This window comes from Protopterus annectens, chromosome 1.part0 (assembly GCF_019279795.1).
Source record: "Protopterus annectens isolate FY-2018-M chromosome 1.part0, PAN1.0, whole genome shotgun sequence".
Classification (NCBI taxonomy): domain Eukaryota; kingdom Metazoa; phylum Chordata; order Ceratodontiformes; family Protopteridae; genus Protopterus; species Protopterus annectens.
This window is the reverse complement of record NC_056725.1, coordinates 1,241,081,372-1,241,101,722: the sequence shown is the minus strand read 5'-3', so window position 1 is coordinate 1,241,101,722 and position 20,351 is coordinate 1,241,081,372. Positions and strand designations below refer to the sequence as shown.

The 20,351-nt window shown below is 39.7% G+C and overlaps 1 protein-coding gene across 1 annotated transcript in view; it reads right to left on the bottom strand.

The window, feature by feature from the left end:
* The window catches only part of HACE1 (HECT domain and ankyrin repeat containing E3 ubiquitin protein ligase 1), a gene marked incomplete in the record, with an annotated part of 1,502,717 nt that overhangs the window by 489,164 nt on the left and 993,202 nt on the right, over positions 1–20,351 (bottom strand). The window contains 1 exon segment of the mRNA XM_044065909.1: positions 13,215–13,302. Within this exon segment, the coding sequence (XP_043921844.1) occupies positions 13,215–13,302 (88 nt within the window).

Genomic DNA, 20,351 nt, shown 5'->3' with positions numbered 1-20,351 from the left:
AGCAAATCTTCTCAGACCTGAACCTTCTCATAACAGAACCAATAACAGCTCCTCTGGATACATCATAAGCATAAGAGCACTTTCAAGTCCGTTTGGTAACTTGAGAAGCAAAAATATCTTATTATCTGAAGGAAGCAAGCAAGCTTAACATTAACTTTCTTGAGTTCTGAAAAGAAGCCAGCAAATATTTTAACACGAGCCTGGTAATTCAAAATTTTGAAAGTAAACTTTTTCAGAAACCTATCAAATGCTTTCACATCCCTGTTACAGGAAATGTGGTTAGCATTAGCAATATGTCAAGAAGATGAAGACTTTGCTAAGGAAAAAAGTGCAGAATATGATTGGAAATTAGAAAAACAAAAGATATTTACAAGTCTGAGGTACCTTGTACAATCTACCATACTTTTTAGGAACAGGAGGATGACTGTCAAGCATGCTGCAGGATGTTAAGAAATCATCATCTAAAGCTGATAAAACATGCAAGCTTAGGAAAATCCAGCTGCAACAAATCATAATACATCTGCTGGGAGATGGGGATTTCATTCTGTTACCACTGAAACAATTCTTCACTTTAGCACTGGTTTCAGAAAAAGATTATTCTTCTAGTGGGAAATCTGAAGAAACACTTTCTTCAAAATCAGACTATTTCGCTATAGAATTCCCTGAAGAAAAGCAGTCCCTTTGCAGTCCCTGTTCTTCTCAGTGAGTCATTGTTAGAAACTGAGGGCATTCATTTTCTTTTTCTGCTTGAAGTTAATGATGAAGCAGGATTTAAAACATTAAAAGCAGAAAATAATCCCTGAGTAAATCCCAGCAAGTCTTCCCTGTCCACAGTTAAAGATACACATCAGAAGAAATATTCTTTTTTTTTTCTTTTCTTTTTTTGGGAGACCTCATAGAAAAAAGACTGGCCCATGTCAGGAACACTAGCCTGGGAATCAGTTACCTTAGGCCAGCTATATGGTAAGGCACTAACCACTCTGTCCCCCAAGCCTGACAAGACTGGTTCTCTCTTGCCTACTGAGGACAACCCAACAGCTGCAGACAACATGTCTAACTCTCTGTATTTAGTGGCTTCCTAAGGAGTTACACCACAATTATAAATAGAAAGAATGATGAGCAATCCAAGGAACCAGGTCTGGCCACAGCACAGTTATCCATTAGTGGCCGAGGCAGTAAGGGAGCTGACCTGACACCCAAGGATTCCTCCAAAATTTTCTGCTTTTTGTAGACAGGTGAAAGAAAAACCAAGGAAAAGTACAGTTGTGTACACTTACCATAAATGTAGATGTTCGAGAGTATTACCTGTTGCAGTCATCACATTTGGATTATCCCTGCCAGGGTAGCCCTCAGCCGGCCCGAATACCAGAGGCTTAGTATTTCTGCGTCAGTTGCTGTCGCTTCAGGACTGACGTCAAGTAGTCAGTAGTATAAAGTAAGGCAGCTGACGCTATTACATCAGTTTTTCTTGTATGTATGTATGCAAGATGCCATGAACCCCAGAGCTTGCAGGATTTTCCTTGCAGATAGCTGGGGTCTGGTGGTTAGCTGAGAGAAGTAGGCTGTCAGGAAAATTTGTTTTTCTGGTGTAAGGAATGCCATCTGGGATGCTGTGTCCAGGCTTGCTCCCAGGAATATAATCCTTTTTGGTGGGCACCTGTTTGGATTTCTTTTCATTGACTGAGTACCCTAGGGAGGTTAGTAGGGACTTTACAAAGGCCAGGTGCTTGAGCAGCTTTTCCTGTCTGTCTGCCTGAATTAGGCAATCGTCTAAGTATGGGTAAATCTGGATATTCCTTTGTCTGCAAAGGCAATGGCTGGAGCCAGACATTTTGTGAAAACTCTGGGAGCAGTAGATAAGCCAAAGGGAAGCGCAGAGATCCTGCCCTGAAACGGAGATATTTCTTGCATGATTCCCTGATAGGAATGTGAAGGTAGACCTCTTTTAGATCTAGGGAGGCTAGCCAAGCATCCTTGGACAGCATGGGTAAGCAGCTGCTGGAAGGTCAGCATTTTGAATTTTTGGATCACCAGACAGGTGTATGGAATGGATAGATCGAGGAGGGGCGCCAGATGCCCTTCTTTTCTGGGTACCAGAAAAAGTCTGTAGTAGAAACCTTGGCCTTTCTGTTCTGCAGGAACGTGCTCTACTGCCTTCACAGAGAGCAGGAAAAGGACTTGCTTTTGCACTTCTGCCCACTGGTTTGGAGGTAGATCTGGGAACTCTTTTGGGGTTGGAAGGGTGTGGAAAGAAAATTTGTATCCCTGGGGCACTATGTTGAGAACCCAGCTGTTGTTGGTAATGGTGGCCCAGGTGCTTGCATGAAAGGAGAGTTTTCCCTCCTAGGGGTAAGTGAAGGTGGGCAGGGGGAGGGGGAGGTGAGTCATTGTGAGTTCTTACCATAAGGGGGTGGCTTAGAACTCCCTGGTTTTGAAGTGGAAGTAGTCCACTGCTTAGACCTCTGCATTCCTTGTGGCTGCTGTCTAGGGGGGTCTGGTTCCCTGGGCTCTGGGCTGAACTGGCTTAGTGGGAGCAGGAAAGGACCAGTACTTGGTGGGCCAATGCCTGCTGAACCTGGGTGGCTGGACCTGTAAGAAATCCTACACTGCCTACATAGATTTTGCTTTTTCTTCCATCTTTTTTCTGCCCTTAATGCCAAATAAGTTTTCTTTCTGCAAAGGGGCATCCAACAATTTAGATATGACATGGTCTGGCAAGGGCAGTTCCTTAAGCCATGCATGCCTTCTAATGACAGATCCGGTGACTGCTGCCCTGCAATAAGCTTCTAGGGCATCAAACGCACAGTACAAGGTGTGTTTAGTTACTTGACTTGCAGAATGCATTAAGTCTTGTAACGCTTTAGATTCTGCACAAGCAGGAAAGGAAGACATTTTTTGTTTGAGGAGTTCCAGGGCATGTTGCTGAAATTTTAGCATATGGAACTGACAATTTAGTGCCCTGATAGCAAGAATAGCCGAGGTGTATACTTTTTTATCCCATCTGTCCAATGCTCAGGAATCCCTATCTGAGGGGGTGGGATTCTTAGCACAGGTTGCTTTAATCCCTTTAGGCCCATGGGAAATTACCTCAGGGTCAGCAGTAGGATTTTTAAAAAGAAACTTGAGCGAGTCAGGGACTCTGTAGTACCCGTCTGGTTTTCTGAGAGCAGGAGGGAGGGTGTCAGGAGTCGAGCTGGATTCCAGGAAAACATCCACCACAACATCCAGGACTGGGGGGATGGCCAAGGGTCTGTGCTGTGGAACATCTAAGAATTCCCTGAGTCTCTTTTTACACTGAGGGTAGTCCTGACTCTCCCATTGGAAATGCTCCCTTAAGGTATGAAGGGTTTCCCCAAAGGAAAAATCCTCTGGGGGAGAGGCTGAAAGGATGGAATCTTCTACATCAGAATCCTCATAAGTAGAGAGGGGTTGCAAGTCTTCATATTCAGATGCATCAGAGTCATCTGATTCTTGTTTAGACAAAACTACAGGGGACAGATCTCTTTTCCTTTTGGAGGGGGTAGCTTGGCTTCCCCTGATCAGCTTGATAGGGTCTTCCACCATTTTAAGCATTTGAGACTGAGACAAGGAAGCAGGTGCCTGAGATTGGGTCGTCAGTTTCTTGGGTGTGGTTCGCACCCTGGGCCTAAGAAACTCAGTCGTTTTTGAAAGAACAGTAGTCGCGAAAGAATACGTCTGTTTGTGTCGAAAATCGGTAGTATAAAGGACTTCCTCAGAAGCCAGTGCCTGCTCAGTGGCTACGGACCCATCCAAGGTAGAGACGACACAGGATCCTTAGTCGAAGAAGAGTTTTGTGGCATACCGGACTCCAAAACGGTCTTGGTAGCGGCCTGCGAATCCACAGAAGTGGGCATCAGGGGCTGCGAAAGCACCTCACTGAGGACCGGAGAACTGACGAATAGCTTAACGGGAGCGTCGTCGGTAGGTTTGGACCTGTGCAGTCTGTCTCTGTATTTATCTTTACATTTTTTTCGGAAGATCTGCTGTCGGATGACTTACTGAAGCCATATTGGAGTTCGAGGACTGTAAGAGAAACTAGCTACAGTAACGGCCTGACGACGGATAGTTCTGGCGTTGAACAAAACACAGAAGCGACAGCAGGGGATATTGTGGACTGGGCCTAAACAAGTGATGCAGTAAGAATGAAAGTCTCGGTGTGATATCTGCTTTCCACAGGCGAAACAATTGTTAACTTTTTCTGACATCGGTTAGTGCAAGAAAAAAGGATCCCCAACGGGGTACTTAGCTTTAGAAGACTTCAACTTCAATTCGGAAGATGAAACTCAGGTACAGCCAGCCGGCACTTGTGCGAACTGCTTATGCTTCGGGCTCCATGGCAAGAAAGACTGATGTAATGGCGTCGGCTGCCTTACTTTATACTACTGCTGACCTGACGTCAGTCCTGAAGCGACAGCAACCGATGCAGAAATATTAAGCCTTTGGTATTCGGGCCTGCCGAGGGCTACCCTGGCAGGGGTAATCCAAATGTGATGACTGCAACAGTGAAACATGAAGAACATCTGTTGATTATCATTGGTTAAACTGAGACAGGAGTCTGAAAGAAGGGTAGTGGAGCCTGCTAGTGTCAGCAAACGCCCTGACAGAAACTAAGTTTCTGAGATAAAACTTTTAGTGACAGTCCCCAAAAACACAGCATCTTGCCTCTCACAAAATAATTCTACAGGGATACATGGAAATAAAGTAAAAACAAATTTTTACATATATTTTTTGAGACAAGCACATCCCTGGTAAAAAAAAAAATCCCCTCTCATTACATGAAAGTGCAAATTAAAAAAAAAATCCTAGCATAAAATATAAAATTTCACAGACAAAAGTCATTTTTTGCCAGAAAAATGCTATGACAAAATGCTTAACCTACAGGAACACTTATCTGTCCATCCTTGAAGGATTACTAGCCAACCATCATTACCACGAAACTAGCAAAGCTTATTGTTCCCTAAACTCTGGTTTTATACACTACTCTTCGAGACTTGCAGTGGTCAGGGTGTGTTGAAGATGTTCTGAAGCTTTGAGGACTGGTCAGGTGTCATATCCTTGGCTGGATATAACCAAAGTAGCTCAGGCTACTGCAACAGTGATCTAATGTCAAACATCTTATAGCAGAGAAATCTCTCAGCCATCAAAACAAAACATTGTGGTCAATACCTCACTAAGGTGAACGGAGACATTTTTAACTCTCCTCATACCTACTGGATAACCTTCTATATCAATGAAACATTCTCTTACTGACTTGTTTTTTAATACAGGTTTCAGGAACTCAACAACCTCTACAGGTAATCAAGAATGATGAATAAATCACTTGAAAAAGTCTTAACCTGGCTTTTCTTAGACTACACTGCAATATTCTGTTGAACTGTTGCCATCCTTCTTTCATTATATTTAGCTTTACATGTAATCACTTAAGACAAAACAAATATTCCGATTTATTAAAATTGGAAAGACAGCAAGATGAAAATTGTGGACAATGAAATAAATAAATAAATACATTGAATGAATGAATGAATGAATGAATGAATGAATACATAAATGAGTAAAAGTGCAACTTTCTAGTGGTCCTGCTTATCAGATACCACATCATCCTGCTATTCCCACAAAAAGGCTTAACTGTAACAAAGGCCTGAAGTGAGTAAGTTTTTAACAAGGCACACACTGGTGGTGGACAAGAGAATACATAACCATACCTGAAACTAGTTAATCACCACATCTTGGAATCCTTCCTATTCCCATCCAGTTTTAGTTCTTAAATGATAAACACGTTTGCAACATCCTGTACAAAAGATCCTATTAAGCCAAACACATTTCTTCACTCTTCTTAACTTCAATTTTTACACACTGAATTCTCTAAGACACCAAGTTCGTCCCTCTTCTGTCAACCTCTGGTCACAGTCCCAGGACCACAAATTCTCCCCTATGGAAATGATACAGTTTTGCTCAACATCTAGCCCTTATAAAATTAACTTAACTTTGAGCTTTCAAACTTTTCAGCTTGGTTCTGCTTCTGCATCATAGTCAATTATCTGTCCTCAAAAACAAAAATAAGAACAGCAACAAACAAATACATAAATAAATTAAATTCTTCTTCTTCTTTCGGCTTTTCCCGGTTAGAGGTCACCACAGCGGATTACCTGTCCGCTCATGATTGGCAGTGAAGTTTTACGGTGTTGAGTTGCCAGCCCGGCACCCAACTTTCCAAAGAAGGCACACGCACGCACACACTCACACCTAGGCCAATTTACAGTGTCCAATTCACCTACAGCATGCATTCCCTGATAAAATAATACTGTTAATTAGGAGAATATATAGAGGATTAGAGTCAAGAATTAAAGTGAGAAATTCCTTTTTGGTAGGTTGTGTTTGAATAGAGGAATCAGACAGAAGTGTCTCCTTTTTGTTATTTGCTTTACATTTACTTAATAATACTTAATGCTTAATGTGGAGCTTTTCTCCCTGGGCCTCCGCTGAAAACGGACCTGTGTCCAGTCGACTCTCCCAGTCAACAAATGTAAATAAATAAATAAATAATAAATAAATAAATTTAGATCCAGTGTCAAAGAAAATATGAAATTCAGTGATATAATTGGTATGGTAATCATGAAAAGTTGGCATTATCTGAAGAAATAAATAAATTAAATTAAGTAAGAATGATCTCTGAAACCAAATTTCATCTAAAAAATCTATGACAACTGATCAACCTCTGACCCTTTACAGTGTAAGACTGAAATCAAAGCTACTTCAAATACCTAGTTTTATGGCTAGGCCAAATCCCCTTCTTCATATATTAGGTTGAGCAAACTGATAGCATCAATTGGATATGGTCTTTCCCTCATACCATTTACCACTCACAAAAGTCTTTCTTCTGCCCAAACCATAGCAAAAAAAAATCTGTAGTTTTAACACAGCCTCAGGTTACAAAAACACTCTTCTGTCTTCATGAAAGCCTAATGGCTTTTTATCAAACTGTGCTTTGTTGTACTGCTCAGATCCCATATCTTCTAACTGCTAAAATATTACACCTGCCTCATCAAAACCAAAGGTAAGTGGAGACTTCTCAGTGCAAAAGTGAACTAATAAACCATAAAAAGCACTGAAATATAGAGCCGACAGTCCACAGGTGTATAACCACACAGCCGTTTATTACACCAAAATCACAATAAAAAACATAAAACGCTTAACGATTCACCGCATTTTTCGTCATAAATATAGACTTCATCAGATAAAAAATGCATAACTTTAAATCCCCCATTTTATATTCTACCCAGTTCAAAAACATCCAATGAGAGCAATTCCCCCAAAAGATAACTTTAAATCCCCCATTTTAAATTCTACCCAATTCAAAAACATCCAATGAGAGCAATTCCCCCAGTGTATAACTTTAAATCCCCCATTTTATGTTGTTGTGTCTTTCGGCTTTTCCCAGTTAGGGGGTCGCCACAGCGGAACTCCGGTCCGCTAATGATTGGCAGTAGATATTTACATGCCGAGTTGCCGGCCCTGACACACAACCTTCAACGAAGGTACGTCCATTCACGCATGTCTCCAGACAGAAGACGCTCTAGCTGAAAATCAAACAGGACAGCGTCCTACTGTGAGATGACAATGCTATCGCAACACCACCGCCGCAGCAAATCCCCCATTTTATACTCTACCCAATTCAGAAACATCCAATGAGAGCAATTCCCCAGGGGAATTGCTCTCATTGGATGTTTCTGAATTGGGTAGAGTATAAAATGGGGGATTTAAAGTTATGTATTTTTACCTGCCTCACCAAAGCCTGCAGCCTAGTCCCACTAATTCCTCACAATATCACCTACGTTCTCAAGCTGACAATACAAATGTTCTAAGAATATCCTAAAAATGACATATCAAAACTGATCATTCCTTCGCCCTTAACAGACCACAAGCTTGTGACTCCCAACAATAGCTCTGTCTAAATGATTATAAACCATTTCAGTCACGGTTAAACGTTTCCCTCAAAACAAGAGCCAGATGCCATTGTTTTTAATCATTTAGCAAAACTAAGAATCCCCCCTCTATCTCACTCTTTTCCTCCCTTTTCTCCACAAAGACCTCAATCGACCTTTAAAACAGAGCATCAACTCCTTTTTGAAGAAAAAAGGAAGAAGTGGCTGGGCATAAAATGTCATTTGGTCTGATAACCTAGTAATCGGCTATAATCCTAATAACCTATGAACATCATCACCGTCTCAGGAGTCAACATGTTACTGATGCTACACACAGTGCTTTAATGTCCTCCTGTCCCTAGCAAAAGAACACAGTACATTCATTTTTCCTACTAGTTAACAGAAGCATTTTAAAAAATAACCATATGAGAAAAGAAAATTGTAATGCGCAGTTAGAATGCTTAGACCTCAGCCAAAAATTACTGGGTGGGGGTTAGCTGTGTGTGTAAAACAGTTTGTCAGCCTGATGCTTCATACTTGTTTATTTGTGCTGATATTTAAGCCTCGTGTTTGCATGAAACTGCTCTAAACTCAGTGGCGGTCAATGGTGTCTTGTGTAGACGCAAATGCCTTGTAGACAAGTTTTTCCTTAAATAACTACCAGTTTAAACATTCCCAGCCTTCTACTGCTCTATTGTGCACTGAGATGTGTTGCTTTCCTGGTTTACCTTAGACTACACAAAGTAGAACTCCCACTCAGTCTCCGGGCTTTCAGCACAATCCAGTCAAATTAACCCATTTCTTTCCCTAAGAAACGACACAGTAATAGCCTGCTATCACGGATGGGTGGTTTCCCATCTCTTTAGCCAGCCTAACGCACATGGGAATCCTGAGGCAATGTAGCAATTGTCTCATGTACTCCTGAAACTATCTAATACTACATGTGAGAGATGTAGCTACATTATGAAACTGGACGCAAGACTCTCACATACAGATAAATCTAATGCCAGACAAGTTGTCAGTACACACACATCACTACCCACACTTAAGAACTTGACACATAAACCCACATATGCGAAGGTACTCATTAGTAATGTAACAAAAGCCCAGAGGCCTCTCAAATGCTACCTTCAGAAATCACACACAATAAAGTAAAATTCAGCCACAACACTTAATATACACATACACCGGTGTTTCAACAAACATGTCCACATAGCGTACCACCACAAAACCCAATGCACTGGTAATAGGTGACTCTACAGTGACACACACGGATGTCCCCCTCACCAGGCTGGATAAGGACAAGGTTACAGTTAGCTGCATATCAGGTGCCAGGATCAGTCAAGTCACTCAAGCACTTACCACAAGTACCAGTATAACTCCGTCATAGTCCATGTGGGTGTGCATGCCCTGAGACATACCTCACCGAACTATATGCCTGAGCTCTAAGATTGTGTCTCTCAGGCAGGTATGAGCCTAGCTTTGAGCAGCAATTTGCCATCACCAAAGATGATGCCACAATACCAACAAAAAATGACTGACTTTTAACAACTGGCTTAACTTCTGGTGTCAGTGCAAGGGGATCCAATATCTGTCCGCCTGGGAGGACATGGTTGACAGACCACACTGCTTTGCCACAGATGGTCTTGCACCTGTCTCCTCTATGACTCTCTCAAGCTACTCCAAGTCCAATTAACAATAGGCAAAATCCCCTACCACATCTTCACTAGCTACAGGTCCCCCACAATGAAGCAGGAAAAGGATTCTGCATACCTGGACCTACTGGCGTCACTTACCATGTAGCCCAACACCATACTCATTGGTAATTTTAATTATCCTACCATCAACTGGGGAAAATACATGACCACAAATCTGCTTGCTCCATGGTTCTTGGACTTTGCAAGTGCAAATGCCCTGGTACAGCTAGTCAGCACACCAAAGAGGAGCTCAAATATTCTGGACATAATGCTCACTAACATGGGGGAGCACGTATTATATAGGTATTATAGACAAACTCAATTAATTGGGAATTAACCCTTACGTCACTGATGGGTAGCCAAATGGCTTACCAACAGGACACATACTGTCAAAGTGGGTGAATTCACATCTAGCAAAAGGCCAGTCAATAGTGTCGTACCACAGGGTTCCGTGCTGGGCCTTTTACTGTTCAGAATTTATTTCTCAGAAGTCTAGGCAAACATGGATGGCCTATAGCTGACCAAGTTCACAGATGACTGCAAACTGGTTGCAATCACAGAGTCCCCCATTGGTACTACAGAAAGGATTAACGTAGACTAATGATTGGTGCCAAAGACACGGACTGAAGCTAAATGCAAAAAAATGTATAATTATTCCCTTTGGGAAAGCTAACATCCCTGCTATTTACAATACAGACAGCACCCCCCCCAAGAGTAGAGTACAAGACCCGGGTACTCAGGCTGATAATCTGAACTTCGACCACCATGTTACCTACAGTGGTGAGGAAGTCCTATGTGACACATTTCATAAGTAAAAGCTCGGCATCTAGATCTAGATGCAAGGACATTATAATTCCATTATACTCATCCCTCATCAGACCATTTCAGTACAATGCAGCCTTTTGCATGTACCTCACCAGACACCTGCAAAACCACATCGTAAGTGGAAAGACTGAAAGCCCTATCACTGGATTTTGTCTCCTACAGGTTACTAAAGGGTGATCTGTGTCCTGCTTACAGGGTAGTCTCTGACCCGACCCTGATGGAAATGTTACACATTCACAAATCAAGCCGCATGAGGGTCACTTGTTCCGGGGATCTTAACCTAGCCACGGATATGAACAAATCATGCTGGAGAGAAAGATACCTCCCCCAGAAACTACCCATTCTCTGGAACAAGCTTCCCATTCATCTGAAACAAAGCCCCTCTCTAACCCTCTTCAAGCATAACTTAAATCAATGGATGGGTAATTGCAAGTTCACTCCTGGGGTTGTGTCCATTTTCTCATGGACATAGGCAGGCATTAGGCTCATACCTCCATGAACTTCACTCACCTATGTATTGCTAATTGGGTTAACTTGGGATAAACATGCCTATGCTTGTAAAGGTTCTTGGGTCATTAGCCTAGTAACCACCTAAGAAACTATGACACAAAGATAGCACGGTTAATGGCTTACCATAAATGAGAAGGCTCTTCCCATATGATAAATTACAGCAGTATACCAGCATTAATTTAGGACAGAAGAAAAGCAAACATTAGTTCAAGCTGGGTAGCATGACACAATGGGAAAATAAATTGCTTTAGAATATGGTCTCTGTAAATCCTGAAATATGACTGGTTAAAACAAAAATGTATCAACCTGACAATACAGCTCAAAGCCTGATTATAAGAGCAGACAAAGCAGATGACCTACTACTAGAAAAATAATTCACAACTGTCAGCAGCCATCAAGTCCTAGGACAACTATGCAATGAAAACATCTCATTTTTTTTTTTTAACATTTTGTTCAGCAATTTTTTTTCTACTATTGTTTTAAACTGCACTTCATACTGTACTGTCGGATTAAAAGAGGTATCAATGCATATATTTTTAAACTATAATAAAACATGAATGAATGTAAAAAAGTTCTCCATCGCTGCATTGATTAAAGTATTGTAAATGGGATACCACTGGGTGAAAACACAGCAGAGAGCTTAGCAGTTTTGCACAGCTCACATCACCTGCATCAGTACTGCTCTGTCCCAAGTGTAGAAAATAATTTTTTTTGTATGACTTATTTAAATGAAATGTGTGTGTCTGTTTTGACTTTGGCTGGTTGTATACTACTTGACTAGTAACGCTGGAACTTCAGTAAATTTCAAACTCCTCTGCTACAGTAACCTCATTTTACTTGACTCACAATTGAATTAGTGTCTCTTCCACTTAACAACATGCAGGAACTTGCAGTATTTTACAATATGCATGCTACTCATTCCTTGAGTGTTCATTATTCTATAGCGTTAAGTGCCTCATAGTTTCTTTCCTTATTTGTGTCTCAGTCTTATTTTTGCTGCAGGCAACAGTGCTGCATGTGGGGCAATTGGGGGTCCAGGATAATACCAAAGTCCCCCCTCCCCAGCCCAAGCTAATGAGAAAAAAAAAAAAAAATGTTCCAAGGCTGAGGACAAAAAAAGATGATGAGTTGACAATACAAGAGCTGCACCCCCCCCCCCCCCCACACACACACACACACACTTACTTCAGTCTTTGAAATAATTTAAACAGCTGCAGTATTACAGTGAGGCTGCTCAAATGATTTATCACCACATAAACTCAATAACTGCAACCAGTAATCCCACTTCTGAATTGCAGGGAACAATCAAGTACCTCTTCAACAGTGCCCAATCATAACACCTACCAGTTAGTACCCTGGGCAGTAATCCCCTCTGCTCTACCCTAGCAAAAGCTTCGACGGAGAATGTAAATTTGTGGACCTGGAAATGTAATGATTTTATGGTACAGACAAATTTATGCAAGTGCAGGGCAACAAACTGCATGAAAACCTGATTTTTGTCTCCTTCACGTCATTTACTTTTACATATCATCCTTTGCAACATGATTTACTTTTACATATCATCCTTAGCAACATGAGTACATATTCAGCAGCAGATGCACTATGGTACCAAACTGCAAACATTGATGCCAGTGTGTTTTAGCTCAACTTTCATCAGCCTTCCTAACAGAAAAAAATCATCATTAAACATAAATGGCTCTGAAGTAAGTTTGTAACACAGAGCCCTTTATTTGCACTACATACACTACAAACAAAGGAAACTATTCTTAACAAAAAAAAAAAAAAAAAAAAGAGGCTACAAATACACAGGAAAATTGATGGATATTAAGTGTGACTAGTAACACTCACTAACAGTGGTTTCATGCTAATCTCTCCAACAAAACATTTTCTCATTTATCCAGGAAAAAACAACACTTTGACAAATCCGGAAGCAATGAATGTCAAGGAACAAACTATACTTTCTGGTGATGAATTTACTTTGTCAAAATTTGACCAAAATCAATAGCTGAAAAACGGATAAAAAGGTACACTACAAAGTACTAACAGTTGAAGTGCTCCAAGATGTTTGTAAGATAAAAATAAGACTGCTTTTATAGCATATGGAAACATTTTACAAACATTACCACCAACAATTAAACACCCGTGATCCTGCAGTTCCTGAACTGCCTAAAACTTCCCAAAGGACCATAAAGAAAACTAGCACACTAGGAATGAAAATTTCAATGTATTTTTACTGTACCTGGGCTTTTATTATGTGCATAAATCTAGACATCAGTTCTGGGCATTCAAGGAGGAAGTGAAAGTGATCAAAAATGATTTTGGGGTTTCTGCAAAACAAAATAAAATGAACATTTTGTTTCTGACATATTAACATGGCTGCATATTAACACAGCTACATAAGGTCACACGACATGTTAAACATGCAAAATAATACAAACTTCTCAAGACTACCTTTAGACTTCTATCCAGGATAAACAGCTACCTAAGTAAACAGAGACTAAACCATGCTTATTTGCAGATATGATCTTCATTTCTGCAGTAAGCTAACAGACACACAGCAAGCTTACACATGCATATCCAGTTATTTTCTGTTTTAACCACATGAAAACTTCCTTTTTTTGACTGTTTGGTTTGGCTGTGGAATGCTAACGTCAACTCACCACAAGTGCTGTTATTGGACAGATTTCCTTCTGCAGATTTTTTTCATAAAAACACCTGACTCAGCTTTAAGTCTCATCAACATCAGTCAAGTATGAGTTCTATATAAATGCAAAAAAATCAACTCATCTTTTTATTGTACTGTTCTTTTTTTTATCAAAGCACATTACAAATTGATGAACACAAACATATTGCAATGAAAATGTAATTCAAAGAACCAAAACTACAACCCAAAAGTAATGCTAAAAATATATGCTCATTATTAAAGCTGACAGGTTAATTTTCAGTTATTCAAGCAAGATACATTAACATGAAATCTACAGTAGCAAAACCACAATGCACACACAGTCTAACTGCAACACCTCTACACAATGGCACTCAGTCATGGCAGGAAATCCCAGAAAACTTCACACAGATTTGTATGTATTTTTCAATGACTGGCATTTGAAAATTGATGACTGACACAAATGTTGATAAAAAAAAAAAAAAAAAAAAAAAAGCTGAAAAATAGAACAATCATTATGGAGGCAAGAGCTGCCACTACAAGTTTAATGTCAATTAAATTTAATTTAATTTAATTTAATTTGTAATTACAAAATGAGAGTTGTAACAAAAAAGGTACACAGATGCACTTAAAATCATTAGTTTGCTGTACTCCTAAAGACTCCCATATTCCCAATCAAACCGCAGCATGAAGAGCCTCTTACTGCAAAAAAATATATATATATAATAGTAATAACAATAATTAATTTTAACTGAAAAAAAAGCATGGTTTGAGGTAGTTTTTACAAAAGTTACCTTTGATACTATACTCTGAACGACAAGAATTTCTATCGATATCTGTGGAGGTATGTTTCAAATGGCTGTTTCCTTGAATTCATTTCAATATGTAGCTTTATGTACACTTAAGTAATGCTTTAAACTGAAGCAATGAACATCACACACTATAATAAAATGTTCCTATTCTGAGAGCTTTCATGAATCCATTTCAGTGTTTCTGAATGCAGATATACATTTAATCTGTATTGCATTCTTCCACGTTTGAAGCTAGACGGGTTAGGGCACTTTTAGATTCATTAATATCTTTTGCCCACTAGAACTTTTGGGGCATACTGTAAAGCAATCAAAAAAAGTTACAGGAGATGGCTTGTTTGGGGGGGGGGGGGGGCCTAAAGGCAACATGTATAAGATATTGCTGTTGATTCAGAATGCTCCGGCTAACGCTTGCAGTTGTCTCACTGGATGCTGGAATGGTATTCAGTAAACCCAGCTGGTCTTTTCTGTTTTGACTGATGAGGGAGATGGGTTTTATGGATTCCTAAGTTGAGCTCCATGTAAGTATTCTGAAAAATATTTTTTTCAGAACCATTTGCATTGTTTAGGAGTAACAGTCAAAGTCACCCAGTTTCTCCCTTCCTTTTTGGCAACCATGTAGAACCATTAAGCTCAGCTTATATTTGAATCTGATACTAAGCTATGATTGGTGTTTTAAGGACATTAACCTGTCATTTTAAGCAGATGCTTTGCAGATTTACCTAGTGAATCCAGCTAGAGCTCTCCCAAAATTATTTTTTGTATCACTTGACATGAAATGATTGCATTTATACTGGTCATTTTATGACATCCAACAGTTCTGATGAAGTCCCTTAATGGGAAGAAAGAGCTTAATACCTGTGGATATTTGTTATTAAAGTTTTCAGCTACATTTACTTGTTGTGGCTCACTTCATTTCTGACTGTTAGCAGCACTGCTGTTTGGTTCCAGTGGTGTCAGTGGTTTATAACATCCTCTTGGGTGATGTTTGGTGTTTTATTTGCCCACATAATTAAATATTTACAAGTCAATATAGCCCCCTCACAGAGTCAAGCAGCGTTTACAACACAAGATAAACTTACTAAGAGGATGGGATAAAGCCCTAACAATGGCTTATGATTAGCAAGTTGGGCATTCATTGGAGACACTCCCTGAGGGGGAGGCATGATCCACAGAGGAGAAGTAGCCCTCCAGTGCTGCAAACAAATGAAGAGGTGGGGGGAACAAGGGTAGGTCATAATACTCATCAGCAAGCAAGCAGTTGCCAGTACTACCCCCAAGAACATCCTTAGGATCCAATCCAGTCACAACTTACTCAAAGAAGTCCGGGGGAGAAGGAAGAGCAGGTATACCCAGTGATTAAGGGGGGGGGGGCACTGGGAAGGCCAGATAAAATAAAGCAGGATGGAGGGGGAATTAGATGGCTAGTTTGGAGGTGCAAGAATTTGTTGCTAAGCTTAGATCAAACAATACAGGATGTAAATAGTTTTTGTGTTGCCCCTAGTTTTATACTGCTTTCACACTTTGCCTGGAGAAGGCTGAAAGGATTCCTGAGTACATTTAGAAATGTGGTAACTCAGTTTATTTGGCAGAGAGGCAAATCCAGAATGACTTTTGAGATGTTAATACTGCCAATTCAACAGGGGGGTCTTGCAATGCCTGATTTTTTATACAAACTGGAGGCTGCCATAACTATTTTTGGTATATAAGTTCTACCACCCTAATTATGGCATGGTATAGAAGACAATGGTAAGAGACTGGTTTGAGTAAAATGGAATCCACACCGTGTGTAGCTTGGAAGGTAGATGCTAGTGAATGAAAAGAAGCTGTATATACTGGTTGAAATGGAAAAAGCCATGGCATGGGCCAGGCAAAAGCTCCTTAACTGGAAGGAGACATACAGACTGGCTCCAGTTTATGACAGTTTATAAACTGACCACGGGGTGGTGGTAGAACTAATTGAATTGGATGCCAAACATGTTTTACTGGAATTAGTTAATGATGGGAAAGTATTTTGTTGGATGGTACAGGCTTATGGAACTTAGTGCCACCTTTTATCACATTTGTTTGTATATCACCTTTAAAGTTTTATACACCAAGAGGATCTCAGGCTTCCCTGCACTGCTTCCTCATGTTTTATGTTTTAAGTACATGCCTACAGCTTGTAAAAATTAGAACTGGTGAGAAAGGGGTTAACAAGTTCTCTCTAAAGAACTGGGTTGGAACCAGACCTGGACTCAAAAAAGCAGATCAGAGCACTTGGACTGATCTCTTGGGTTTAAATCTGGCTGGTGCAGAGGTACTCCACTAGACGTGGATGCTTTAGAATATTCACTTAAAGTGCTTACACAAATTTTTTTATGCCATAACTAGGCAAATAGCAATGTATCCAACTTCCTCTGTAAGTTGCTACACGTGCACAGCAGGTAGATAACATAGGCATCTGGAATTGTTTAAGCTGCACTTTATGAATGGTTTTAAGAGCCTCAGAAATAACCAACAGATGTAACGGGTTTGAAAACTGAGGGAATTCGAAAACACAACCCATCAATGGGTCCAGCTAAACTAGATAACTCATGGGGTTCATTACAAAGCCGCCAAAAGTTCAGAGGTTTAACAGGTAAGCATACTCTTCTCTGATGCAGGAAAGCCAAGAAGGCTGTGGGTTCTATCATTACACCAGGTGCCCGGATTCATGTCCCAATACTGACATTGCAGTGCAGCATAATGGGCCAGCCGCACTCCTAAGGTGCCATCCTTTGGATCACAAGATAAATGGAGTTTCAATCTGCCAAGTTATGCATAGCTTAGGTAGCAATACGGCAGCCCATGCAACGTATCACCAAGAGAAGGGAAATGCTTTATTAACGATTATGAATGATCATACAACAAAAATGTCCACTGTTTTAAAATACAAAACTTACCAGATTTTGCTTAATAAAATGCATAACATTACTGCAAAATATTTCACCTTCTCAAACACATTATATAACACAAGCATACATTTCATTAACAAAGCAGTAGACTTTATTAATATTTAATCACAATTTATAATCACACTCAAAATTCAGCTCATTTCCCACTTCACAGCACACACAAAAATCAAATAGGAAAGGAAAACAAATTCAGTAACAATTGCTACATAACAAAAAAATCATACAAAATTACAAGGAAATACCTTGGACTATCTTCCCCTAATATCCAAATATAAACATCTCTCTATTTCTGTTCTAGCTGTGGTGCCTCCTGAAGTATGGCTAACAAGCTTTAACGGGACTGATGGAGGGGGAGTCCCAAATATCCCTTTTCTGCAACTAAAGGGGCTGCTCCTCAAAAGACCCCAAACTGGTCAGACAAGAGAAAAAGTGACACACCAGGATGCACTCCCAGGATGGCTAGCAAGGCTACCCCTTTCTAAGAATGAAAGTGAAACATACTAAACAGGAGTATTAGACATCCCTGAGAGACGATACTCACGGCAGACTAACCTACGTGGGGACAAAGCTCAAAGCCAAACCTCAGTAAAATAAAACTGTAGCCCACCCATTACACTTTGCAGGAGACCTTCCCAACAGAGGCAAAAGGAGCCAACCTTCTAGTTTTCTTTCAAATTTGAAAATATTTCTGAAAACACAAAGTATTACACTACATGCAAACTCAAGAAATTTTATTGCCAGTGACAGCAACACCCAGCATCATATAAATGATACTGGAAAAAAAAGAATTAACACGTAAAATAAACTTATGCATTCAATGGGCAATGTAACAACATGGGTCATTATGGGCATATGTCCAATTCCACATGTGGGAATTTCTGCAAAAACGTGCTGATTGCTGTTTGGGGGAGAGGATAAACCCAACAAGAGGTCCAAGCAAGGAGGATCCTCAAAGACAGAACTAATCCAGTAAGAAAGTATAAGTTACATCTAACTATGAGGATCCATCTTGATAGGTCCATGGTTAGGTTAAATCTCAAGCAGTAACCACACAGGAAGGAGACAGAGGATGGTACAAAAATCTGGAGTACAGACTTCTCAAACATAGCCTAACTACCAGAGTCATGTTCCAAGATTATAAAACCTGACAAACATCTGCACCAAGTGCCCCATGGCAGATGTGTCTAAAATTGAATTCTTACTGAAAGCAGATAGCCCCAGTGGAGTGAGCTTTGGCAGCACAACATGCCAATAGGCACTTAACTGCCTGATGGGAGGAAAAACAATGCACTTGGAAATCCACTTGAAAAGTGCTCGGCAACCACAAGTTCTTCCTTCACTGATGCAAACTAGATGAGAAACTGGTCCATTTTTCTACATTCATATTACCTATTTCTGGTAACAAATGAGCTGCCATTGGACATCCAGGGTTTGAAAAGCCCATTTTCCTTGTTTTTTGGCCTCACAAACAAAAACTAGTGATGGTTAGACTGGTTCAGGAACAATTATAAAACTACTACCACAAAGAAATTTAAGTTCATCAACAGGGGCATCTTGTCTTTATGAGATATCAGATGGTTCCATATATATATATATATATATATATATATATATATATATATATATATATATATGTATATATATGTATATATACACACACACATATGAGGCTTGAAAGTTTTAATAATCTACATGCACAGGTGATAGCCATCAGCATTTTTCAAGATAAGGACTTCAATACTGCCAAGCTAGCTAGCTCAAAAAATGGATGGACATGTCTGTTAATCATAGGTTTACAGGTGGTTAATAGCCATGCAGTCCAGAAGACTATTAATGAGCCTATTCCTAATTGCTCCAAACACTCTCTGGTTAAATAACTTTTTCAAAGTCACACATATGGCAAATGAAGGCTAAAAGGAATCAAATCATGCACCACAGGATGTAGAACAATAACAGCCTTAATCCTCTGCACCAACTGCTTCAATCTCACAGAAGGATGAAAATGTAGCATGCCTTTAAGAAGCTGCTTGTCAAGTAAGAATAGGGTGGATGTAGCAGAGACGATTGTGGATTTGAAAATGTTTACTAGGAAACTGAATTTATCCTTATGGTTTAATTCAGTTTATCTTAATGGTGGTTGTCACCAAGACAGGACAGATAATTTATAGAAAAACTAGTACCTTTAATCCACCATTAAACCATACTATTAATTTATTTGAAAAACTATATGAAAGAGATACAAGAAAGTGACTGAATAAACCTCCATGTAATAAAACTTATAATTTGACCCTTCTTATTAATAAAGATGAATTCAATTTTATGGAAAATCAATAGCCAGTACTGGCAAATATAGTTGGAATACCTAAAATACATAACTGTTGGACTGATCCACCCCTCAGGCCTACTATAAATGCAAACACAAGTAAGATGTACTACATTTCTAAGGTTTTGGATGGTTTACTGAAATGGTGCATTGCTAAACCTCCACAGATATGTTGGGATTCCTGGGATTTTTTAACCACAGTTTCTGAGATTGAGTTCAGTGAGCAGTGTTTGTTGGTTACTACACAAGTGTGTAACTTATACTGTTATACCACACTCTGAAGGGCTGAGTTGGTTAGAAGAAACTTTATTTGAAATCAATATACTACACCAAGACCATATCAACTCAGCTGTTAAACTTATGGATATGGTTCAAACAACTTTTTGTTTTTTGAAGGACAACTATTTAAGCAAATTAGCAGGGTAGCAATGGAAGCAAGTTTTTATTGTGTGTACTAACATAGAAGAGAAACTAGTTGGGTTTTTTCAATATATTAATGCTTCTACATCTTTTTTAAAGTTTTCTTATAACTATAACACAGATTTTGTAGTCTTTTTAGATGTAGTTTTGTACAAAGATAATGAAAAAAAGTTTTTTGTTTCTAATGTCCATAGGAAGCCCACCTTTTCTAACAGCTATTTCCACT